Genomic DNA, 26,222 nt, shown 5'->3' with positions numbered 1-26,222 from the left:
TTGAGCAGCAAGGAAGAGCAGGAAGGATCCTTATCCTCCTCGGCAATTATTTGGGCTTCACTTTGTGAAAGCAAGTGCCTTCCGCAGCTCTGAGTCACACATCACCGCTGGGATGAGTATTCTCTGTATGAGTCCACCAGGTGGAACAACCTGGTGACTACAGCAGCTCAGAGACCCCGTGGTCTCAGCTGACACCGAGGGAATTTGTGCATCCTTCTGTCCATGCTGATGCTGTCATACAGAACAATACCTAGCTATAGAATAATATCTATCTTCCCCCCTCCCCAGAAATGAAGTACTGCTAGATGCTTGTTTTTCAGTCTCAGCTCTTCTCTATAAGGTTCTCCCCTCCACCCCTCTTCCCCCCTGCCTTAATAGAACAGCACACATGACTTAACAGAACAACAGAACAGCTTCTGAGGCCTCTTTGCAGTTCTACAGGCTTTTGACACATTCCTCAGGAAGCACAAGGCCTCATCCAGCAAATGATTCAGATAAATATCAGCCTGGCAGCTAAAGATGGAGCAAGAGATGAATATAGAACGGGCTTGAGCTTTCTGGAACCTCTTCACAGTCTTCAGCCTCCTCCCCTGGTTCCCATCTTTGGAAAATAAACAGCTCTGATTGTTGCACACTTGAGATTATGAAAACATCAAGTCCATTAGTATTTGGCAAAGTGCTCTCTCATTTCCTTCTGATGTAATAATTGAGAGAGGGAGCAGAGACTGCAAAGATAGCACAAGGCACAAGTTAATGACCTTCTCGCATGTATGTGTGGGCTCTTTCATAGGGAGCCTTTTCCAATCCTCATCTCGCCTCCACTCACAGCGTTTCAGCTGAAACACTGCTTCAATGCAGCTTTTATTATTTGATCTGATGTCCCTTGGCCGGCCTTCAGAGGCAGCTAAATGGCAGGCAGGTGTGGGGGTCTAAGAGACAGAAAGCAAATGGAGCTAATGCTTCAGCAGGCCTGCTGCACAGTCATTGGAGCTTCACTCCCAACAGGAAAACATCGCTGCAGCCAAATTCTTCTTGCCTTCTTTGGTTTCTGTGATACATTTAAGTTAAGGTGTATTGAGGGGTCCTGTTTCCCTCTGCGGGAGATTCTTTGGACATAGAACATAGATGGAATGACCAAGTGTAGAAAGGAATCAACTGATGAGAGAAAATTAACTGAAGTCAGTTGTTGCCACTATGAAGTATTGGATTGGCCCTCTCTCTTATTTGGTTGCCAAATTTAGAGCTTTTCTTTAGGTATGTAGAGACAAATTAAGGTCAGATAAATTCCAAGGAAGGGTATTGTGTTCCCTATTTGCTTTCAAAAAGCTTTACTTCCGTCTTTTGAATTGCCTCTAGAAGCTTCCACAGATGTGTAGCTTTCTACTTTAGTTTAGCTGGAACCTATGCCAAAAATGCCATCTCATTTTGACAAAACAAATCTTCATTTGACAGCTCAAGTTTTAGGAAAATGAAGATTACCTCTGTCAGAAGTGGTCTTAAGTTCGAGTGTTCCATGTGGCAGCGGCAAGTTACACGTCTTCCTGAGCCAAATGGTGGTAATGTAGTAATTCTCAATCACAGAAGTCCACAAACATAGCCCTGTACCAGCTGTCCCTACCCCTACAACAGTGAGCACTTTGGAAAGAGAAAGCACATGCAAGATCACGGTAGATTTCTCTGAAGCACTTGCTCCTACAGACAGGAGTTCTCTCAAGAGTGACAGTAATGCCAAAAGGCAAGTGACGTATTTCCTTGGTGCCTGAGGAAGGAGTTCTTCCCCCTTCCTCAAAATAAGGGTATGCATACACCTGTTCTGTTTGTATCCAGGAATGTTTTAGCTGTAGAAGTAAGCAAGTTTGTTTGATGTCTCAGCAGGTTTTGGACTGTTGCTTTTTTGGCCAAAGGGCTTACACATTCCTGGGAAAACCACATTTCTTTTGTGCAGCAGCATTAGAAAACCTGGCAGGGGCTGAGTTATCAGTTTTACTCTCTTCACCTCCAGTTCCTAAAAGAAGCTGACAAATGGATTGCAGGATTGATAAGTCCCAAGAGATGCATGATTTTTGAAAAGCCCTTTAGAAGGGTCCCCTTCTAATTTCAGGACTGCGTAACACAGTTTCCTTGCCAATATAAGATACCCTCAACAGTCAATCAGGAAAGATTTTGTGTCGCAGAAAAAATGGTCTTTTCACAGACCCAGCTGCATGCACAGTTATTTCCTTCTTCCCTTATAGATTTTCTCCCCCCATATTTTATACATGCAGAGACATTCTTGCCCCTTTCTGCCATAGTTATGCAGCTTCAGTTCTGATTTCATCAATTGCACACACCAATGTCTGCAAAGCCGCCTTAAGTAAGTTGAATCAGTTGGGAATTCAAGGTGATTACATTTTTCTCCTTCAGATACATTGTTTTAGTTAAAAGCCACTCTAGCTGCTCCATAACAAAACCAGACACAGTGGGCCCCATTGTCCAATTCTTGGCCAAGGTAGTGTGTATGGATTAAGTGATGAATTGCAAAAAGAGCCTAAAAGCCAAGCTGTAACTTCACAAAAAGGCCATTAAAGGTGAGCGCTGTCAGTAAAGTGCCCATTTAGAATTGCTTTTATGGCCTTCGGTCTTCCCAAGATGTACACGAGCCACAAATTGTTCAGCCTCCCAGACTCTTGCTGCTGCAAAGTGACAGATTCTCATTTGAACTTGGCTGAGAGACCTGCTTGTGGCTGGGATTGTGGTTCTCTAACTCTGATGATCCACTCCCCGCTGGTGAGAAAATGCAAAGACTTGGTCCTGATCAGAGACAAGTAGTGAGTTTAACAGTGGTGAAATTTCAAGAAGGAAAAATTAAAATTAGGAAAAGAAAATAAAACACCTACTTTCTGACTTCTCTTCTCCTTCTGTCCCCCTTCAGTTCTACCTAAGAACCATTGCTCCTTTTGTACATCCTGGTGTAAGTTTTTTGTCTATAAAGCATTTCAAACTCGGTGCTTTGCAGATTTCTGGTGGTTGAAAAGTCCATACTTGGCATTTGAAGGCAAGGTAGGACTACAGAAGAGGTGTCAAGTCGGACAGAAAACTACTTGTCATGGAATTTATGGCTGGTCTTTCTCAATTCTGTGCCATTAAGAGCATCACCAGTTCTTCAGCAGGTAGTCCTTTGCAGCAAGTCGTTGGGCTTTTTTACTAGACTGAAATTGCAGTCTGTGGAAGGTGAAGAACAAATACTTATCCCTACGTTGGTTTTGTTATAGACGAAGGTGAGAAAGGAAGCATAGCCCTTCTGTGATTCAGAAAGTTGAGGTCACCACCACTGATCAGGCTTTCCAGATTTCCTTAAGAAGTCAGATCCACTTTTCTGTGCCTTGATTTCTCACATCGAGGGAGGTTGAGAATATTGCTGTGTTAGAACCGAAGGGAATCATTCTCTGATTTCAGATTGCTTTCATAACCCTGACTGGAAGATATTATAAAGGACCGAAATGTTTGTCACTTAGAACACTGTGTGATCCAAGACATTTCCCATCTTAAACAGGTCCATGATGACCTGTTTCTTTGTTTGTTCGTTTGTTTTTCCAAATGTTTTCATGTTTATTCTGGGGGATCAAAAGCATCTCCCACAGCCTGATATAAAAACACAACACGTCTTGAAATCTGACTACATTTGCAGTCAAATTCAAGTCCAGCCCACATACTCAGTCAAAGAATTGCAACTAACTCAGAGCACGTGTTCTAGAAATGCACATGGAAAGAAAGAGGAAGAAATGCACATGAAGAAAGTACTTGAAGAAGTGAGGTAGCAGGACCGCTAATGTTGACATGCAAGTGAACAGAAGGCTTTTAAGTTTGGAGAAGCAAGAGAAATAATACATTTACGGTAGCTAAAGAGAAGATGTAGAGAGTTAACAAAGAAAGAACGCACAAAAAAAACAGGGTATGAGCGTCCACGATGGATGTGCAAGATATTTCTTATGCAGGGATCTAGACAAAACGACCAGTCAGCAAAGCAATGATTTCACATACCTTTGCTTCAGCTACTTTCTTGATTCCTCCATCAGAATTCAGAGTGATGTTTCCTAAGTAATTCCATTTGCTAACCCAGGAGATTGTCAAGTACTGCTACAGTTTTGTAGGCAAAGCAGTTTGGAGGGCACAGGAGCCATCTGTTTTCTTCCACCTACTTGTGAACAAATACAGTTTCTACGAGTCCACAGGAGCCCAAGACTTGCTCTACAGATACCTATGATTTGGTTTTACATCAGAAGAACTGTAGGCAGGCTAAGATGTATGCAGAAGTTGCCCCAACTAAAACAGGCTCTTAACAAGGAAAACAACAAGCTATTAGCAATCTGATACAGTTTTACAATCCCTGTACAGGTCCCTGTGAGAGAGCAAGCCTGGTGCATCTTTGGCGTATGGCCCACTGAGTAATGCTTCACTGAAGAACAGCAAAAAAGAATACCAACAGAACACAAAAGTTTAACAGCACAGGAGAATTATTCTTCCTTTGCAGGCTACTGTGGCTGAAAACCAATGCCAGAGATCATAGTTCCTTACACAAGGACTACTTAGAAACCCCAAACAGATTTTTCTGCTTTTTTTTTAAAAAAAAAAAAATCACACCAATACACTCCACAGCCTGAACAAGAAGGTCTCATAGGATTCATAAATAGCTTATGTAGCTGTGTGCATATATCTTGTTCCAAAAAGTTTAATCAGTTGTTAGTTCAAAGGCACTTCATCTCTATCTGGGTCTGCCTGGCTGAGAGTAATGACTCTACAACTGTCTGTTATCAATAATAAAAGTATTCAAGATGTAGCTTCCATAATAGTTTATCTTCTATTTGCTAAAGGGAAACCCTATTTTCACTGTACTTTCCATGCCTAAATTGTCCTAAATTGTGTGAATCTTATTTAGAGTTTAATCATGAATTTTTTGAAATATCAGATATTTTTTGAATTCCTATGGCTTTCCCAGTTTAGGATTCTATTCTGAAGTATTTATTCCGTAACAAAACTGGAATTATGTGAATACAGCAACAAAAATAATGCAATGATACTTTTTCCTTTTCTGCATAAACCAAAACTTATTTAAAAGTTTACACTGAATGAGGCATTTTAATTGCCTCCAAACAGTGTGCACCACGTATACGTTTCCTTTGTTGAACGTTTCTAGATAGGTCAGAGAAGGATACAGGTTTGTCGCCATTCCAAACAAATCTGACTTGGAATGCCCTTAACAAAACAGGGCTTCTGTCTCTTACATGGCTTTATACAGAGCCCACTCTATGTGGGACGTAAAGAATAGCTCCCAGTTGTGTCAGAACACCCTTCTTTCTGGCTCCGCCTCAAGCAGTCACATGTGATCGTCCATTCTCCATCCGGAGCAGCAGCAGAGATCCCATTTGCTGCAATACTGCACTGTACCACCAGTCCAAACCCTTCCCCCAACCCTTTGTGTCTTCAGTGGAAAACTAAAGGTATTGGTTTCAATAATCAGAGCACCTTCTAAGTGTATATTTCACCAGCAGCAATTTGGAACTTCTGTGCTCATTTCGGCACGCCACTCTGTGCTATGGTCCATGTTTGGATGTTACGTAGATCTACTGAGATATCTTCAGCTAGATAGCACAGATTCTGAAAGCTGTCCCGGCGATGTTCCAGGCTATAAATACAGGTATTTTCCTGTAAACAAGCTTGCACAGTGCACACAAGAGGCTGAACCAGCAACATACTGGTGTATGACCTCCTGAGCTGTAAGCTCACTTTTAGATTGCGACGTAGTGCGCGTTATGGTAAAGACTGATACTTGCTATAAGCTAATGGTGTGCCTGAGTTTCTTTACACATTGGATTAAGAACTGTAGAAGGTGAAGGAGATGGGACCAAACCTATCCTCAGCTGTTGTTACCATGATGCAGTGGGCATGTAAACGTTTAAAAAAAAGTTTGTAGGGCAGCAGATTTATTATGGGTATTTCAATTACTCCCTGAAAGAAAAACGTGTTTTTCTCCTCATGTGGGAACTGAAAGGAACAGTTCACTGACTTCCATGTGACGCTTCAAGACCTGTAATTTGGTGGGCTTGTGAAATGTTAGACGATGGATTTGAAAAGAGGTCTGAAACAGAGAGGGTTTTGCAGCCTCAAAGCAGTATGTCTACTGAGAAACCAGAGCTCAGATACTGGGAACAGCTCGAGGAAACAGTCGCTCTCACTCTGGGATCAGCAGCTGGCAGTGTTGTTGAGCATCTGCAGTTTGGCCTGAAATGTATTTCCTGCTTTCTCCAGCCACTGGCAGAATTCATTTCTACAGACATCAAGGAAGACAGCAGTTCTGAAGGCACTTCTCCCTCCACAGCACCACATCCTCCTGTAGCACTGCCCTTCCTCCGCAGCTGGCTCTGCTGCCATACCCTCATTTTGACCTGCACTGGTACATCTAACTGGGATTCCTGCTTCAGTCAGGGTGCAGTTTATAATTCTTGCCTGCAGATCAACTGAGAAGAATAGCCAAATCCGTGTGCTGAAACCAGCCAGAAGTCTTACGAATTTGATTGAAGTCGTTTGCTCTGATGCAGTAGTTTCTTCATCAGCAACTCCCTGCCCACCACGTACCCGGACATCCAGGCTCTCCCCAGCCCTAACAAAGCCTGCTCTTTTGGCACAGGGCCTGTGTTTGGGGCTTCGCTTTGACATGTCATAGCCTCACACATTGCTGCGAAGGTGTTGGAAAGGCACCGCAGCCTCTCTCAGAGCGGTGCTCTTTAAACTTTCCACTGATTAGGGGCCTTTTAGCACTCAGCTGGCTTTTCCTAATGGATTTTTCCTTTTCATTGAGACTGTTTCTTTTTTTTTTTTCTTTTTCTTTTTCTTTTTTCTTTTTTCTTTTTTTTTTTGCAGGCGTTGCCAAAGTAAACAGTGCTGGAAGGCTGTTTGGAAGGCAGGGGAGAGAAGAAAGAGGCAGAGAACCAGAACTGGCCCAAATGCATCCAGACAACTGCTATGTATCCATTGGTATGTGCTGAGGCCAAGTGCTGCCAGAGTGAAAATCTCTGGGAAAAGGACGCTGTTTGTTGAGAGACAGCACAAGAGACAACTGCAAGGCTGTCCTTTGGTCCAGAAATGCTTCACCTTTCGGCCTGTAGTGGGAGCGGGTGAGGCTAGCATTAACCAGCCCCCCTCTGATTTATTTGTGAAGTCCTGAAGTCAGAGAGAGTGTGAGCAATTCTAACCTCAGAGATTTTCAGGCACATCATTCTTTCACTCCTCTGAAGTAGACAGTTTAAACTTCAGCCAGCTTGCTGTGTGGGAGCCCATGAGGCAATTACCTTCAAAGAGACTCCCTTCCTTCTGTGCTGCCCTGGTCAGAGGAAACCCCACATCTCTTTTTGAAGAAGTTCAGAATTTGGTTCAGGCTGATAAGGAAAATTGTGCACAGCAGCAATGATGTTCCCAGCTGGATAAGCATGGCTATTCACTTTTGTGTAGGCCTTGAATGCGCTGCAGATGTGCTATGAATGTAATACAGTCATGACCTGCATTTTTTTTCAAACACTCAAGCAGGGCTTGGGGCTGCGAGGAAAATGCCCTAGGTTTCACATTTCCTTCTCAGGTTCCTTACTACAAGGTAAGGGAAGAACATGTCAGATTTTTTGTGTATGAAAGCCTTCCTTCCCTGCCCCAAGTCTGTATGGCCTCTGTTTGGCCAGCTCCTGAATGCCCATTCTGCTTCCCGCTCAGATTAGTAGCTAGGGCTCAGACTTCTCTTGCTTGCTCATTGCTGGAAGCTTCAGCTCTGTACCATCATGCAGTGCAACAAGGGTTTACCTCTTCTGTTCTGGCCAATGATGAGTAAGCTCCCAGTGCAGTGGCGTGTTCTGCTCCAAGTTCCCTGCCCCAGCCAGTGCATGATCCATGGGCCGAGTTGGGCTACAGAGCACAAGACCTGGGTTATGGTCGTGGTTGTGGTTATGGTTGGGCTACAGCTCACGAGACCTGCCTGGAGTGCTCTGATGCTCAGTGTTACCCCAGGACTGCTCTCCCCACAGCACAGCCCCCTGAATGGCCGGGTGACACTGATCCATGCCAGGGCTGGATTCCAGATGGACGCCTCCCCAGTGCTGGCCTACAGGCATGTTTCACACAGGATTGATGGGGTGTTAATGATGGTAAAATTTCAGCCAAGCTTCTTAGTCTGAACTGGGAATGGGGAGAGCTCATTTTTTAATCACAACCTGATGTACAATAGACACCTCTACCTGCAGCACAGCCAGAGGAATGGCTGATCCACCTGAAAGGGGGAAGTGAAGGAGGAGCACCTGTCCATTACCACCCTATAAATGCAGCAGTAGCTCTCTGTATTTTACAAGACCTTTGTTTGAATCAGGGTCCATGATGAAGCCATTTGGGGAGGAAGGCCCTCACCATCACGAACAGGAGAGTTTCCCATTTGGCACACTGCCCTGTGCCACAGAGGAACCGCGCAGCACCAGGCCGTGGCCTGCTCATCTCCACAAGCAGCTGAGCCTCATGCCCCTATGGCCACTCCTCCTGTCCCAAAGGCTGTGCCTTCCATCCCAGCAGCTGAGCCCCCTGTCCTAATGGGCACACCTCTTGTCCCAACAGCTGTGCATCATGTCCCAGTGGCCATGCCTTCATGTCCCATCCTATCAGCTGTGCCTGTGCAGGTTTCACGGGCATTGTGCTGCTTTTTTTGCTCATGGAAATACCTACAGTGACTTTGAGATCCTTTGAATGTTTCATCTCAATTTGTGTTATACGTTAAGGTTAGCACTGTGGTTTAGAGCATGCATTGGTATTTTTTTTTTGTTTTCAACTTTTGTGGTACCATGTGTTTCCTGAATCTGATTACTTCTGCCATTGTATTGACCGCTTGTTTAGCATTCTGGGATCTTTTAGTAAGTCTTTTCAGGATGCTTTAGATTTCACTGTCTTGAATAATTTTATATCAACTTACTATATGGACTGAAGCTTGCAGACTAACACTCTGCATTCTTCTCCCTCGGAGTCTTTCACTTACAATGAATCCGTGATGCAGACAGCTGTATCAATAGCAGTGTGACTTACACAGACAAAGCGTAACTAAGCCAGCAGTTTGCTCAGTATCATACATCTGTTTTGGCAGGCTTAGAAATAGAGTTTAGATCTTTTCTCTCTGGCCCATTCTTTTAACATGCCTTGCTTATTTGCTTATTAAATCTGGAGCTGTTCTTCTGTCTAACTGTGGACTTAATAACTGGAAACACATTGTTTAGGGGGCTGAAACGGTGGATCACAGTTGCACAGAAACTTGGAACAGCAGTTCCATTCCACAACTGCTTGCCTCAGGCACACTGGGATTACGCATTAATGCTTCGTGCCCCTCATCTCCATCAGTACTCTGGTGCCTCGTGCTTGTGCCTCACTGGCTTGCTGGTGGTAGTGCCTATGGAACTGAGATAGCATCATTTGCCCTGCCACTTGCTAAATGTCAAAGAAAAGAGAGGCAGGAGAGGGCAGAGAGCTGCCTGTGACTGCAGGACAGAAGCAGGATGTGTTCTGCATGACATGAAAGAAAGGTGGACGCATAGCCCAGTGCTCTGTGCAGGGCTTTGCCTGATACCTGCAGTGAACAAGGTGAAGAAACTACTTGGCACGGCAACTTGACAGCTGAGCATTCATGCACTGAACCACTGTGTTCTCAATATATATAAAAGAAGAAAAAAATGCAGTTTCTCAGTTGTACTGTGATTTTACTTTCAGGCTTTCCTTTGCAGTGACATTGGCTAGAAATAGTATAGGTTCTTTATCTGGGCCTTGGTTCTTGCACTGCGGTATTTAGAAAGAACAGAGCTCAAGAAGTGTCAAAAGCAATGAGAAAGAAATTGCTGTGGAGGACTCTACAGATGAGAATCTTGCAAATGTTACCAGTGGTCACCCAAAGTTTTACTGATCAAGAATCTGTAGAGTACAACAAAGGGTTTATGTTGCCTGTATGGACACATGACTCAGTGAGCTGGGATGCTTTCATAACTAAATAAATCCAGTGGTGTTCTGGGAGAATGAAACTTATCTCCCTTAGGTGCTGGAGCAGAGCCACTCCCCAGCAGAGGTATTCTCAAGTTGAAATATTTTAATGGAACCTTCTCCCTCATTTGCCTTTTTTCCTTTCAATATTCTCTCTTCTGGTTCAAATTGCTTAGAGAGGGAATGATTTGCCACCTCAGTGAAAAATGCAGTGGTGCAAACAATGCTGCATGTTTAGGTGAGTGTGCCAGAGAAAGAATGATTCTTTCAGGTGGAAGCAACATTTCACTAGCTAAAAAATTCCGCCATCAAAACACAAGCCAATGCAAAGTACCAACAGAAGGGTGAGCCCAGGCTGGGTGGGGCTGTGAGCAACCTGGTCTGGTGGGAGGTGTCCCTGCCTACAGCAGTGGGGTTGGAACTAGGTGATCTTAAAGATTGCTTCCAACCCAAAGCGTTCTATGATTCTAAGTGACGGGGAAACCTCCAGTGCCACTGCCAGCAGCAGGAGGGTCCTGTCTGCCTCTGCCGTGGCTCTGTGCTAGAGAACAACACTGGCCCTGATGAGACAAGCCCACTTGAAATTTTGTGTTATTTTCCACCTGGGCTCCCTGTTATTTGTGCCTGAAGCCAGCCTGAGAGCAGGCCCCAACCCTGCCCCACCAGTGCTCCCCTGCAGGTTCCTTTTCTGCCTGCCACCTGTTGCTGGACAATCCAACTGCGCACCGCTGTGCGCTCTTGCAGCAGAATGCCTTCTCCACACACTCTCATCTTTTGAAGCAGGAAAGAAATACAAGGGCAATTACTTCCAACTCCAAAGTGCTGCTTGACCCAGTAGCCAGGAGCGCTGCGCACAGCACCTTTCTTTTAGCACTTCCATGGGTCATTACCCTGCTGGGATTAACAGCCTCTCTCTCCCCACCAGACGCACCTCACCCCATCACCTGCTTCTCTTGCACTTGTCTTTTCCCCAGGCACTAATGAAATTACCACTGAAACTGATTACAAGGAGGGGTGGAGCGCTCTGACCACTGAACCCGCACCTGTTCGCGTGGTTGACCTTTAATGAGCAGCTCGGTAAGCGCCCGGCTTCATTTAGGGTTGTTTGAGCCAGCTCTGTTAGCAATCCAGAGTTTTATTTGCCATCAAAACGTGACCCCTGCTGGAAGAAAAGGGACACAGCTTTTGCTTTTTTCATGCCGTGGACAACACTGCCTGGTGCAGAGAATGTAACAGATGTGATGAATGTGACAGTCCACAGCTGTCACTTGCAGGAACCTGCAGGTAACTGAAAAAAAATAAACGTCTGGCTTACCAAGACTGTCTGAAGTATTGCCCCAGCTACGGAGCTGAAAAATATGTTTGTTTTTTTTTTTCTCATTCAGCAGGATTGGATTTTGCAGAAGTGCAGGAACCCATGAGCTTCTTGTGTGTGTGTGTTCCTGTGTAAAGCTGGGGTCAGGTGGTTGGAATCCAACCGTGGGGAGCTCTGCAAAACCTGAGACAGCTGCGGTGCATTTCCCAGAGCTGCTCATGCCCACAGCTGTACCCCTGTTTGACACTGCCCTGATAGAGTAATATTCAAATAAAAACTAAGAGTATGAGGCTGGAAGGACTGCAGTGTATGCCTTATTTGCTTTGTAAGGAAAATAGATTCTATTTGTGAAGGACCTGGGCCTGCTATCACTGCCACCTGGGTTGGAGCAGCTTTCTGCTGGCGTGCATCGGTTGAAAGGAGCCAGCTGGAATGAGAGTCACTGCCTGCAAGTGTAGATGAGGTGTAGCTGACAAATATCTCACAGAAGCAGGTATTTCTGAAACCTGTATGTCTGCAGAGAACCTGTACATCCCCACTCCTGGGAAATGCAGGTGGAAGAGGTTGGTAGAGGTGCTGTAAGAACTGTGGAATCAGATGTGATGTCTGCGTGTGGAGCAGGAGCTGTGTGCCCCCACATCTGTGCTGGAGTCCAGCAGTGATAATCCTGGATGTAAACCAGTCTCTGTGATGCAAGAGAAGGTCACCTGTGAATTCTAGCAGGTATTTCCCCCGATTCTTGGTTGCAGGACAGTGAGAGATGAATTCTTGCTCAAAGTCTATGCAGTGAGTTCTGGCAATAATAGATAGTACCATTCATTTCTGAAGGGTTTGAACAACCAGTTCTTAAACAAGAAAGGCTAATGCTTATACAGATATAAGAATGTATTCTGTATGCTTATAAAAGTGATACGATATGCTCTTACAGCTTGGTCAGCCTGCCAGTTGGTTGACCAGTCCCCTTCCAGAAACAGCAAGAGTCCTGGTCCCCCACCAGTGAGGTACAGCGGCGGGCACTGCTCTGCCTTCGGAGCTGCCCTGCCATGGAAGTGGGCACCTTCTTGCTCCATGGTTTTGAAGAGCATTGCAGGTTTTGTTAAAATAGCACCGAGGTTTATATATCCTCTGGAAAACCCTTTGGGATTGCTGCTTTGATACCCGGTAGACGAGCACTAAAATGGGTCTGCCCACATAAACACTTGTTAGCGTGTTAAGGTTCAGTTTCAAAACAGGGAAGTGGAAGCAGCATCGTTTTATAAATACAGCTTTGTTGCTAAAGACCAAAGATTTCCTGTTTTGGTATCTCTTGGCTGTTTCCATTTCCACTATAAATGGTGAGAGACGGAACATAAAACTGATGTTTACTTTCATGACTTCTGATGCTTTCTACATGTGCTTCAGCTGTTGTCAGGTGGCCATGATATTTGCTAAGAATAGAGATGACAATTGGGAAGAAAAAAGTTCAATTTCAGCCTTATGTTTAGAAAGCTTTCCTTCATTGGTATCACAGGGCCCGTCACCGCAGTAACGTGCCCATTTGTCACCGCTTTTATTCAGTTCTTCCCTAGAGTTCCCATGGAACAGCACTGGTAGTTTTGTGGTACTTTTTTTTTTGTTGTTAAAGCCAATGAATTAGCCACAAAGTAGTCTCCATTTAAAAGAGCACTGCTCCGCAGTAGCCTCTCACCTATTCACAGCACTCCATGGAAGGTGGAAGTGGAGATGTTCCATAAGAACCTATGTGAGTTCACTCAGTGTAATTTTTTAATAGAGAACGGACAGCAAAAGTGAACTAAAAGACATGAGCTACCAGAAGTTTTTCTAAAAGTTATAAATCTAAGGAACTATTTTTGGGTAGGACTTTAAATTTAAAAATTAAGTGCATCAACAATTAAAGTAGACTGGAAACTGGAACTACTTAGGAAACCCCAACTGGTCACTACAACAGCCATGAAACTGAGTGGTAATTCCTCGATACAGCCACAGAGCTGTGAGCATGGGATCAATTTCCTCTATGGAAAATGAACTTCTGAAGTGTATTTCACAAGAAAGAGCCATTAGACAGTTTTTAAAGTGTTTTGGTTCCACAGAAATCTCACCTGATTTTGACAGCTGTCGTTCCCACTAGCAGTACAGGCTGGCTGCAGGCAGCGGTGCAGCTACAACTGGTGACGAGGTATGGGGCAGGTGGTAGACTGCTTTTGTTCTTTCTTAAAAGCAATGCAACAGTCATGGCATTTAAAAAGTACCTAAGAAGGTCACAGATTTGTAATGTAAAGTATGAAAAATTATGGACTATCTGAAGATCCCGTTCAACTTTTTCCAGATCTGCTCCTATAGGAGATGACGCAGAACAGACCTCTCATTTTATATAAAGGCTTGTTAAGGTGTAGCACCACAAAAGGGCTTGGGTTCTAGTTGCAAGTTGGTCAGATTTTGCTCTTCTTTCAGAAGTGAACCTGCTATAAACACAATGTCCTGGACCTCCCGAAGGCTGTCCTGCCACATCCTGGGTATAACGAGACCGGGCTGCCCATACCCAGTGGTGACGCCAGCACCTCCAGGATGGAGATTCTACTGCTTCTCTGCACAACCTCTAGTGGCAGATCTGGTTTTGTATTCTCACATCTGGGGCTGCCTGCACGTCACTGATCTGATCTGCAATCCTGCGACAGGGGGAGGAGGTCACACGACTTCGATGTGCCACTGAAGTCCCCCATTAATCACCTACCTGGTGTGCATGGAGACATTTCATCTCTAATTCCAACTGCTGCTACTGTGACACCAGGTTACCCAAGGCTGCTCCCACCAGCCCAGCTGGCCGAACTTACATCTCTTCATCTCAGCACTGACATCAGTGGCACCAGTTTTCTTCCACAGCAGGCAATGTTTTCAGCAGAATCGCCGTTCTGTTTTGCACGATACCGCTCTTACAGCACTGCTGCACAGTGAACCTTTTACACGTTAACGAGAGCCTCCGTGAAGTGAAGGGGCAACTGACGAAGCCATGGCTTTATGGACGTGCAGCCAATCGAAGAGGCACCCACCGAACGAGTGCTCTAAAGTGAACAACTACTACGGAGTCTTTACATGAACTTCAGTTCCATCCGTATCACATGCCCCGTGCCCCGTAATGCAAATCCTTCTGCACTAGCAATGCTCAAACTTCAGAGCTGCAGGAAATACAAGAACGAAACTCCACCAGTCGTTTCAGTAATTCAATAATTTATTCATCTAAAAAAGTGTGTAAAAGTATATAGCTCTCATCCACAAGGTATATATGAATGACATTTAAAATGGAGGTCTTTATTATTATTGTTTCTTTTTATCAAAGTCTTTTTTTTTTTTTTTAGTGTATTGTACCAGCGATATACTGTAGATTTAAAATGAACTTCACTTTTTTTTTTTTTGTTTTCTTTCAAATTGTCGGCTATATATAAAAGAAGCTCACTGCAAAATGCTCAGAGGAAAAAAAAAAAAAAAGAAATTCAGAACTCCCCAGAAATGTACAGCTTTTACATTTAAAAAAGGTTCTGAAATATACATACAAGCATGCTGGACATTCCCCACCCCCCTCCCTCTCCCTTTAGCTCAAACAACTGTAATAATAATTCTGATTTAGGCATGAATTTCCAAAGTTAGAAATAAAAAGAAAAATAAAATAACTTTCTTCACTCTGTAGGAAAGCCAGGGCTTGTACATTTCAGATTAATTCAGTAAAAAACTCACAAGTAAAATAATGCATATTTAAGGGAAATATTATACAGAACTTTTCACACTGAAGTACATAAGATTTTTCTTTAAAATCTATTGCCATTCATTTATTTTGCACAAAAACGTATAAATATGTCACCAGCTTCTCTTAACTTAAAAAAATTAAATAAAAGACACCAGATGAAAACTACTCCTCGCTGCCCTTTTTGATTTTCCGTATCTGCGTAGAACCAGGTTTCTGGGGAAGAAATGCCCCTGGATAAAAACGGCCCATTTAAAAAGAACAAACTAAATCATAATCCAAAGTTCCGATGAATCCTGGGAACAAATAACCCCCAAATGGTAAAAGATTACAAATGTCTACTTTACATTTTTCCTCCCCAAGTTAAATTTTTTTTTTTATACAAGTTTACAATCTTCATCTTTTTATGCTCTTCAAAAGGCCTTGAGAATTTTCTCTTCTGATTAAGAAAAAATAGTACTGCAATATTTTAAAGTCAATTTTACACTGTACACACATTAGATACAAATGGTTTGATATCAGATTTTTTTTTTTTTTTTAAACCTATACATTGCAAAGAGGATACCCACACGGGAGGTTTGGTGCAGAGAACATCATCATCCATTTACAGGTTACTTCTCTGACTTCACCTTTCCATTACACAAGCGATCCTTATATCATTTGCTTTAAATGTTTACATTATCTCAAGAAAAATACTTTTTAAAATCATAGAATTTCATTATTTTTTTTTTTTTTAATTTTTCTTTTTTTTTTTTTCCACCAGAACATGAAAGTCTTTTGGAAGAACTTCTAAAATGTGTCGGTTTTTCCCCCACCGATAGATAGCTATAGGTCACACCGCCTGATCAAAGTGCCCGACCCCTCGCACGCGGCCGCCCGTGCCTGCTGCACAGTGCAACAACAAACATTAGAAAACGGAGTTTAAATATAAACCCCTTGAAGCCTGGAATGAAGGAGTCATAAAAATACTTCAATTAGCCATTGACCTTTCAAATGGCGATCATTTCACTAAACAAAGTCACTTTTCCACCGCAGCGGTAGAACTTCAAGTACTAATTTAATGATATAATTTTTAAAATTATTTCTTTGAAATAATATTCCTATAGTCAGAAAAAATACACCAGATTTGTAACTGATTTAGTGTAAACAAAAAAGCATATTTTTGGATATGTACATGGACGAGCCTGCCCAGAATTACAGGGCGACTTGGGTTTCAGTAAATAGTTTTCTAGCATCACTAAATTTATTGGAAATATATTTCAATCATAGCTCTACAATAGATTAATTTTCCACTTTCCATTCGCCCTTACATTGGGCTTTAAAGTATTTTTCCTCCCTACCTCTCAGTTACTCTTCTTCCATTAGGTAGTGTTATCCTTCATTAAACACTGGCCTTTTCTTGCTTTAACCAGGCTAAATGCAGGTGAGAATTGCTTAAAACACAAGTGTATCCTTATCAGGACATGCTCCCCTTCCCACGTGGGACTTTGATTGTTATTAGCTTTTTGATTCCTAGGTCAGAAGAGCGAGAGGTATGTAGATAAATAACCCTTCGGTGGAACGGAGCTGGATTTGTAAGATATTCTACTGTTCCTGGTCCTTTATAATTTAATCCCTCCCCTCCCCAAACCTAAAAATAAATAAAATATCTCCAGACCATTCATATCTACATGGACAGGTAACAAATGCATGCATTCATCCCAATCCACTCTGACAGGAACTCCAGGTAGACAGGAAATTGCAATATTTCTACGAGACTATGACGGCGTGTATTTTTTTTCCTGCCAAGTCCCAGTTAACGATGACCAAACAACAAAGAACTTCTGGACAGCCCAAACCGGTCACTACGCGATGGTTTCACTTGCGGGGCTGAAATTGCTTATGGTTGTTCAGCAGAGTTCCTAATCCAAAAAGATATTGTAGTCTTCCTTAAAAAAAATAAAATAATATTAAAAAAAAATAATCAGACTGACCAGTAGTTACTGGGCCGCCACACTAACGCTGACTTGAGGTTACTCTGTGTTCACTGTTCTCGGATGTTCCCAGAATTGGATTGAAGCTGCCAGAGATGTTAATGGGTGTTTTACTTTTCAACACTGCAGAATTCACATGTGCTTTTGGAGGAACAGAAGCACAGCACAGGACTGGTCTGAAGAGAAGCAAAACTGTGATCTTTGCAGACTGTGGCACGTTTCTCAGGTTGAGGGGAGAATAAGCCAGAAGAACAAGTGCTTTTCTATCTATTAAAGTATATTCATGATGGCATTGTACAATTGAGTGAGCACCACAAAGTGGACAGGAAGGCAGGAGCTGCGATCCTGAGTGGCGGGGTTACACGTAAGCCAGGACAGTGCGTTATACTGCTCCAGAACGAACCTGTGGAAGAGAAAGGCAGGGAAAATGACACTGGAATTTTACTTCTCTTTTTTCTTCTAGAAGATTTTCTTAAACCTATCTTGTTTTTTTTTTTCCCAGTGATGCAATGTGGAAAGGACTATATTAACGCTGGTGGTGCTTGCAAAATAGAAACTGAGCAAGAAGTGTGTGCGGGTAGGGGTGGGGGGCAATTTTTGTTTTCAGTTTATTTGCTCTTGACCCGCAGTTTGAATCCAGGCCCTTTCCCATTAAATAGCAGAGATTACAGAATCTTAAGAGGAATTTACATTGGACCAAACCTCTGGAAGTTTAGTCTACTGCCATATTAAAAACCTTGATTCCTGAACATCTCTGAAGATGGAAGTTCCACAGCCTCTCTGGGCAACATGATCCAGTGTTTGATCACAATTAAAAAAAAATTTTCCTTATGTCTGACTAGAATTTCCTATATTCTAACTTGTGTTTGTTGCATCTCATTTTTTCCTTGTGCATCACCTTTTTATCCAAGAGGATGCAAATTCAGGTCTAGAATACTGCACAATACCACCACATTGAGTTAAGTGGGTTGTTTTTCATGTTTCCTACTGATATTCTTTGCTTGGTAGAAATGTACACATTTGTCCTTTGATGTGTTTGACCTTGTATGCTGTCTCATAAAAGTTTTTTCTTTAGTGCCCATCAGGTGACATGGAGGCAAACAGTCCTATGCTTACCTTCTGCACTATAGATACACAGTGCTGTACTGATTCAGGAAGTATCTCCTTTATACTCCAGCTCCTAAGATAGTGGTATCAGGTGAGTACCTCTACCTCCTTTGATAATTCAGTTTGATTTGGCGAGTAAAAATAATTATTTACACAGGCCAGCTCAGACTGCCAGCTAAACCAAATCAACTTTGGGAGGCAAACCAAGCTGCCCACTTTGTAAGGCACAAATGATCCCTTTTCATCGTTTTGCAGAGTAGGAAAGAAAATAGATGAAGTAACCCTCAAAGTCTTGCTCTTTTGTTGTGGTCATAGGATCTGTAGTTTATGTTGTTTTGTTTTTTAGAAACCACGTGTAGCCATAATAGAGGTGTAAACTGTTGATAAGCCTAAGAAAAGGTCCCTCTGAAATTTCATTCCTGAGCCCCCATAAGCCAAGGGAGGAAATGCAAAAGTGAGAAGGCATTACCTCAAGACATCTGATGTAGTTTTAGAGTCAAGGGGGTGAGGAACTCGCTGAGAATTTCTGGCAGGTAGTAGTTCATCTGTCTGCGCTATGGAGATATGATGATGCAATGAGGCCTGTGAAAGTAAAAAATACAACAAAAAACCAAACAATGTAACTCTTCACATAGCAAATATTTATGAAGATACACTGTGAACAAATATATTCTGAATTGTCTCAGGACAGCATGGAAAGTTGGTGATTCTCTGCCGAACCCACCAGGACCAAGAGTGTTCTGAAGTTCCATAATGATCACACCTCCAAATAAAATGACTACTTTTTGTGATAGGAATTCAGGATCTTTAAAAAGCACGCTGAACCCATTCTTAATTTCAGTCAGGGAAGAAGCGATGAGGGAAAACACCTGGAAAAGTCTAATTCTTCAAACTCTTCCAGTAGGAGAACCACCCTAGAGTACTGGACCCATCACAGACTGAGATGTCCAACCAGAACGCTCAGCGCAGCCTTCCTCTTGCTCTCTGCTGTCATGCCTTCTGAATAGCTCTCATCTTTGTTTCTGGAGTGAGGTTCGTGCATTAGTTTACACAGGAGCAGAAAAGGGATTTCATATTGATCATGTGCCAGGGGTAGAGGCAACCATGTAAGCCTTTCAAGTGGGTAGCTCAATAGGCCACAGAGCCTGCTGGGGCAAAACCTTGAGTCTGTGCTCCTCCAGTCACAGCATGCACCTCAGAGGTGAAATACTTCAGCTCAAAAAGACTTAATCCAAATCGGACAGAGATGACTTAAATCTGTACGTCTCACACGCTGTGCAAGTTTCCTAACTGCAGCGCCGTGCAGCACAAAGGAGACGGCACCAGCTGCTCTCGGAGCAGTTACAAGTTACTGCATGAATTCAGCCCCTTGCTTTTATTAAAAATTGTCCAAACCAAAACAGTACGTTCCAAGTCAAATTAAACATTTAATTCAGTTTGGATCTGAGAGAACAATTGCGTTGGGCTAAGGGGGAAGGGTGGTGGCTCCTTCTCTGTAGTACAAATCTAGCATAGGCTTATGGAAGGAATTCATAGAGTTGCCTAGAGCTCTGCTGCGTTTTCAGAGCTGGAACTGAAACGTAAGTTTTGTATTATTACTCATTCACAAGGAAAGGTAGTTTTAAGTTTAGGATAAAACTTCATCTCTAGCTCCAAAAACACGGTGGCTTATTTTTCATGTTGGTTTGAGATCTCTATTTCACAGCTTTGGAGCAAAGCACATAATTCTGGGAAGTCACCATGAAAACATGGGGAATTTGGTAGGTGATCCCATTTAACTGAGTACTTCAGTACTTTGCCAGTGGAAATCCTATACCGAACATAAAGCCCTCCACACCAACTGCAACAATCATTCTCAAATTATCGGTCCTAAAATGGCTTTTTGGCATAAGAATTGAGAAATACTGAACATCTTTATCTGATAATTGCCTGATAGACATGTATGAGAGAATTTAGCTAAAAGACTTCAAAAATGTTTTGTATTTGTTCATTAAGCTGAGAAAGGATAAAGAAAACGGTACTATCTTAGTTTATATTTTGCTTGCTTGAGTGTCCACATGACTCTATTCAAGGCAGACTCTTCATCTTTTTCCATGCTCACCACGCTGACAACATTCCAGTAAGAACTGCATGTCATTCTACAGGGGTGAATGAATCTGCACTAGTCAAACCAATTCAGCTCTTGCAAGAAATACACCAGTACCTCTTGCAAGAAATAGCAAATTTCTGGATTGGCAAATACCAGATACAGTCTCTGACACTACAGACAACACCACGCAACTTTTACATCTAGGGGAATAGAAATTGATAGTAGATTCTCTATCTGGAAGTGCTACTTTCTAACCTTTTAATCTATTATGATGACTGGATCATGGTAGAATGGGAGGTATGCCTCTCCTGTCCTGGGTTGGAAATTTAGGAAATCAAATTGGAAAAGACTGTAGCTTTGATGATTCTGTACTTAGAAGCTGCCAAACTATTCCATTTTCAGGTATTAGAGAGTAAATGCTCATAGCCAGCTATCCTCAGTAATTTTACATCTGGAATTGCATTTCTTAGTTATTTCCAGTACTGTCAGTAGAGGTAACACAAAGCTGTCATTTTCAAAGGAAATGTATAGGATCTAAATACAATTCTTCCTCCCCTTCCCCCAAGGAACAGCAGCAAGACAGACCTTCAGGAAGAGAGGACACTGGTTTTGTGCCTGAGGACAGGATGACCAGAACCACTGCGGAAGATTCTCAGCTTTGGCAGTCGATACGAAGTATCCGAGAGCAAGAGGCTGCTGCTTCAGTTCTTCAGGGGCTTCTCTGGAAAGGAGACGTTCCCCTTGGCTCTGAAATAAGATTTAAAACATTTGTTGCTTTATGTCGTTACATCTCCCTCCAGTAACTTTCATTTTGCTTACTAATCAGTCTTTGATCCAGTTCTGTCTTGGTATTAATGAGCTATCCTTCAGTCATTCATGAATCTCTGTCCTTTCCTTTTTCCCTTGCACTTGGGCTCTCCAGGCTGGTGTTGCAAGATCACTGAACATTAACATCCTATACTGTGTTGAGCTTATGGAGCTTGTTGCTGCAGAGTAACTTAGAGGTACCGGACTCTGGCTATGAATCTGAATAGCTTCTGGTGGGCACACAGAGGACAGCAGTACTGACTGCCTTCATACAGCCTCACCAAGTTTACAAAGCCTCACTGAATTTTCCCATACCTGGAAAAAACACCAGTTTGAACTGACAAACGTCCTGGGTTCAGCCTGGGGAAGGATGTGTTATGCACCCAAGTAGGAAAGAACAGAGAAAACTTGCACCTTTATTAGCATAGATGTGCATACCCTTTCAGTTAGTTACACTGATAGCTTGGGAGAAAAAAAAAGAAAAAAAAAAAGAAAAAAGAAGCCATATTTGCTATTCCTTGATGTAAGAATAACCTGGACAGAAGAAACTATGTTTTATATTTGTACTACCAAGCAGAGATGAAGTGTAGGAAAAAAGAAACAGCTGTCCTGCTTTCCTACTTGTATCATTTATTTATATACTGTATTTTTGTAGTATTAGCTACTCATGTTCTCACATAGAGACAAAACAGTTACTAGGAGACAGGAGTTAAGCAATTTTATAAAAGGCTTTAATACCAATGCCATCAAACTTCGGGTTGCTGCCTGTCAGGATATACATCTGTGATTGTGTTTCTGCAGTCTAAAACCACGACAGATGAACCTTCCATACCTGAGGCTGTTGGATAGGAGCAGTGGGTGTGAACTTATTTACCCCCATAGAGAAAGAGGTAGATAAAGCCTTATGTATCATGAACTACATTACCAAGCCTACAAGGGGCTCCTTGGGCATCAGAAGAGGTGTCTGTCATTCCACACTAGAGTACATTCCTAAAACCAACCTTTATTATTTTGCTTTCATCTTTTATTTCACAGAGAGGGAGAAAAAAAAAAGCCTGTTCAGTATTTTAGCTAGAAACTTATCCCAGAAGAACTGAGATGGCCGTCCATTCAATCCATACAAATCTTTTAAGTCAATAGGTAAAGAAGATTTCACTGAACAGAAACGAGCTTAATCACAAAGCCTTCAATGCTAGCCCTTCAAGCAGGTCCTTCTCCAGCAGCAGTATCTTGCTCAGTGATCAGAGGAAGTTAAACAGTCCATAAAGCCCAGGGAAGGTTGCAGCTCACCTGGCTGTGGGCGGTTGGAAAGCCTCACAGCAGACCTTGAAACTGGCTGCTGAGCAGTCAGGGCTCACACTGTTAAACTGCAGCAATCAATTACGGGTTACATGGACGAAGGCTCGACCTTCCCTGCCCCACGAGGTAATGATCACACGCTGCTGCTTTTTTAAACCAAAAATTACACCTCAATTACTAGGCCCTTGTTAATGGTTAAACCGAATTACTATGACAGGTTCATCTAGAAATGGCTTGTCCAGGTTTCTAAGCTCTTTGGTCATTAACCTTTCAGTGCTTTTCTTAAGGCACTTGGATGGAGTTCCATTGAGAATACGATTTTTAAATGCATTTTTCTGTAAGTGGCAGAGCATAGAGATTACGGAACAAACTAAATAAGAAACTGTAATGAGCGCTGAGTTGTGATTTATGGTTGGAGGGTTTGGGACCAGAATTCAAAACTTCTAATTTGCCCACATACCAGGCTGAAGTAACCAGAGACAGAAATTATTTAGCCTTTGAAAAGTGGATTGGTGCATTAACAAAAGGTGGGTGTGTACTGCGATCACAAAATACAGCGTTAGCATTTTTGTGGCTGATGCAGAAGTGATCTTTCACTCACAAGCCGCTATTAAGCTGACCGCTGACACGTTTTGGCAGGGATTGCAAGGAAAATTCAGGGAGGACTTTCTCCTTCCAGGTGGTGAAGCTGACATTTTGTAATCTTGAAAATCAGTCATTTTCAGGGACTGTGAATTCTTAAGAAGATATTCAAATTTAGAAAAATGAGCTTCTTTTTTTTGAACAGAAAGCATCATTAGGAGCGCCATTATTCACTGTCAAATACGTTAGCTGCATGTACACCTTCCCTAAGTATTTTTGTAATTCCTTCCACACCAGATGTACAGTTTATCTCGATGAGACTGTTTCAAGCCGCCAGTGATAGTCACAGACACAGAATGAGTTGCTTAAATTATTGCAGATCACTAAAACGGAACTTATACATGCATGAGTTTATCCAGTTTTTCTAGAAAAGCCTATTTCTTTATTAAAATGTTGTGTTATTTATAAAAGAAGTAACGCGCTGCTTTGAATGCGTTGCTTCTAGAGTAAAACTTCTCTGCAGGAAATTATGAAGCATCTTAAACTTCTCCATTATTTTTGATGGAAAACTGACAACTAAGTCTCTCACACAGCTAAATGGCATGAGTAAGAGTTCCATCAAACTAAGGCTGATCCAAAAAGTACCTTGATTTACTAAAAATGATTTGCATTTTAAGTAACCACTGATGTTGGAAGCAACTTTATAAAAGCCACATCAAACAAAAATAACTTACAAACACTATGTGCTCTGGGCTAATTTTTACTAAGAGAACAACATTTGCATAAACATGCAGCACCTGTGAAGTTTAAATTGATAGGGTTTTATTAACAGGACAATTATCTCCCTTCCCACTCCCCTAGAAATTCATGTGATCAGAGCTGTCATGTCATCTCTTTTCTCACAGACTTGTCACTTTGTGTCAGGGAGATTCCATTCTCCAGAGAAAAATGGATGAATACAGTTTAATTTTATACAAGGTGATTAAATACAGCTCTGCCACAAGAAAGCAAAGCCTCCTCTCTTTCTCTCAGTTATCTTGTATGTAACAATTAACTTTAAAGTGGGAAATGCAAATAGTCATGGCAGAGGCATCTTTTACAATAGTATTTTTCCAGTCTCTTCAATTTTAACATTAATTTCAGCTTGCTGTTGACTGAACAATGCTTGAAAATCAACAGAGGAAAAAAAGGTTTTCTTGGAGGGTTTGGGTTTTTCTTTCCACAGAAGTGCTACAGCCTTACCCTGCTGTGTTGGTAGTGAGATCCCACTCCAATGCCAGATGGGGATCCAGGGGAAGGAACTGGGGAAGAATTTGGTGAAGAGTGAAGATTCCCTGTTATTAAAATTCTGATGTCATTGTCCATGTCATCTGGGAACGGGAGGTCAAACATATCATCTGGAAAGGAAAGAAAGAAAAAATCACTTTCAATCTGCTGTGTCCATTTCCATCACAATACTGTTGTAATCTATTGCCATTCTCTCTTTTTTTTTTTTTTTTTAAGTATACTCTTGAGACAGACGAAAGCAGTGATAAACATGTTACTATTGTACTGTCTAATCCCTCCTCGTACTTTTGACTGCAACCGCACAGACTGGGAAGGAGAAGCTGGCAGACATCGACTATTTTACCAACAGTCCCAGAGTGAACAAAACTCCTGTTCTGCCAGTCCAACAACAATCCAGAACGAGCTTTGTAACAGAAAAAAATTACACCTCTGTGCAGTTGCTCACAGAAATCCATTTAAAAATATATCTGAAATAGGTTAAACAAACCTACGTGTGTTACCCTGAGCAGGTGCTGCTCTTTGGACTTGTGCTGCACACCAGTGCCTGGGCACATTTGCCCCAAGTATTCTGGGAGCCGTCCCAGCAGTCTCAAGGAAGTTGCTTGCAGCATCAAGTGGCACTCAGCAGACGAGCAGCAAGGCCCGCTCCACCATCACAGGCAATGTACTTTCATGACAATTTCGAATTTCCTACAATTCAGCTTTTAACATTTTACTTTCATCTCAGAAATTAAATACAGTTTTATTATCGTAACTTGCTATTTTAATTTGCCTTATGTTAATTTGTGGGCAGGCAGTAAAGATACACAGAAAACGTGTTTGCATTCTATGAGAAGTACATTCCATTGCTCAGTCACTGGAACACAAGTTATGATAATACGGGTAATTTCCATGACGGAAAGCCAAGACATTAGAAACACAGAGCAGAAAACTGCAAACATCACAATACAGTTTAAATGTTTTTTCCTCATCCAGATTTTTCCGCAAAGATGTTTAAACAGTAATAATGACATCTGAAGTACCTTTGGGGGGAGAAAAAGGCGCACTGGGAGCTATCTGAGGTAAGTGGATTAATTAGAGTCGCAGCCAGATTTATAGTAAAACACAGAGACCTTCAATATGAGCAGTACATTTCTACAAAGTTTAAGAAGCGCCATACAATAAATAATTTCTCTTGAAAAGGAATTTGCTTGACATGAAAATGGAAAAGAATGTGTGTCTTGAATTAATTTATTTCAACCTGAAGCCCTGGTGCTGGAATAGGCAGGTGGTTGTTTTTCTTCATCTTCTGAAGAGAAAGACTGGATTGCAAAAGCAATGAATTAACTGAGTTTATTAACTTCTGTCCTACAACCTCACTAAACAAAACAGAACTAATGTCATGCTCTGCTTAGCCTCCAAAACATAAATGAGACGGCTAATAGCATAGGAAGCAGTTTAATCATTAAGTAGAACAGAGTTAAGAAAATTAAATTTAACACCATTTTGGAAAACGCCAGTTCTTGTACCTGATTCTAATTAGCATCTGAAGCACTAAAGGGCAGGTTAATGCAGGTTAAATATTCCTCAGCACAGCATTCAGTCGGGATTCTGGGGCCTTGAAAGGACAGCTGCTTAAGTATTAAGAGGGGTAACTTCCCTTCTGTGAGGCCCACTGAAATTCCAGGAGGAAGAGATCAAAGCAGACTCTTTCATTAAAAATAGTGTGCCTTTCTACCTCTCTATACTGTAACTTCCTCAATGAAACATTTTTATTCTAAATGGCTAGTTACTTTAAATTATTTTACAACCATTTTTAAAAACTTATGGCAAAACAGTTAGGAAAACACTTATTATAAAGTACTAAGCTGAGTCTTGGAGAGACAAATTACAGAGTTAAATACACTTAAAAACCCACACTGCTAATAATAGAGATCTTACAGCTTGGTTGGTCTATTTTGCATACTTTTACAGGAAGATGAAAATTCTAAAACAAACACCTTCCCTCCTCTCACGCTTTGCACG

At 42.1% G+C, this 26,222-nt stretch overlaps 1 protein-coding gene across 3 annotated transcripts in view; it reads right to left on the bottom strand.

The window, feature by feature from the left end:
- Positions 15,474 to 26,222, bottom strand: part of MED13L (mediator complex subunit 13 like) — a 183,459-nt gene continuing 172,710 nt past the window's right edge. For all 3 annotated transcript variants that reach the window (XM_021413374.1, XM_021413372.1, XM_021413373.1), the window contains 4 exons: positions 24,174 to 24,328; positions 20,829 to 20,990; positions 18,624 to 18,736; positions 15,474 to 17,450 (listed from right to left, as the gene is read on the bottom strand). In XM_021413374.1, the coding sequence (XP_021269049.1) occupies positions 17,318 to 17,450; positions 18,624 to 18,736; positions 20,829 to 20,990; positions 24,174 to 24,328 (563 nt within the window). In that variant the 3' untranslated portion in view covers positions 15,474 to 17,317. The remainder of the gene's footprint in view (positions 17,451 to 18,623; positions 18,737 to 20,828; positions 20,991 to 24,173; positions 24,329 to 26,222) is intronic.

This window comes from Numida meleagris, chromosome 14, assembly GCF_002078875.1.
Source record: "Numida meleagris isolate 19003 breed g44 Domestic line chromosome 14, NumMel1.0, whole genome shotgun sequence".
Taxonomy (NCBI): domain Eukaryota; kingdom Metazoa; phylum Chordata; class Aves; order Galliformes; family Numididae; genus Numida; species Numida meleagris.
The sequence above is the reverse complement of the archived record's forward strand: the minus strand, read 5'-3'. Positions and strand labels throughout refer to the sequence as shown.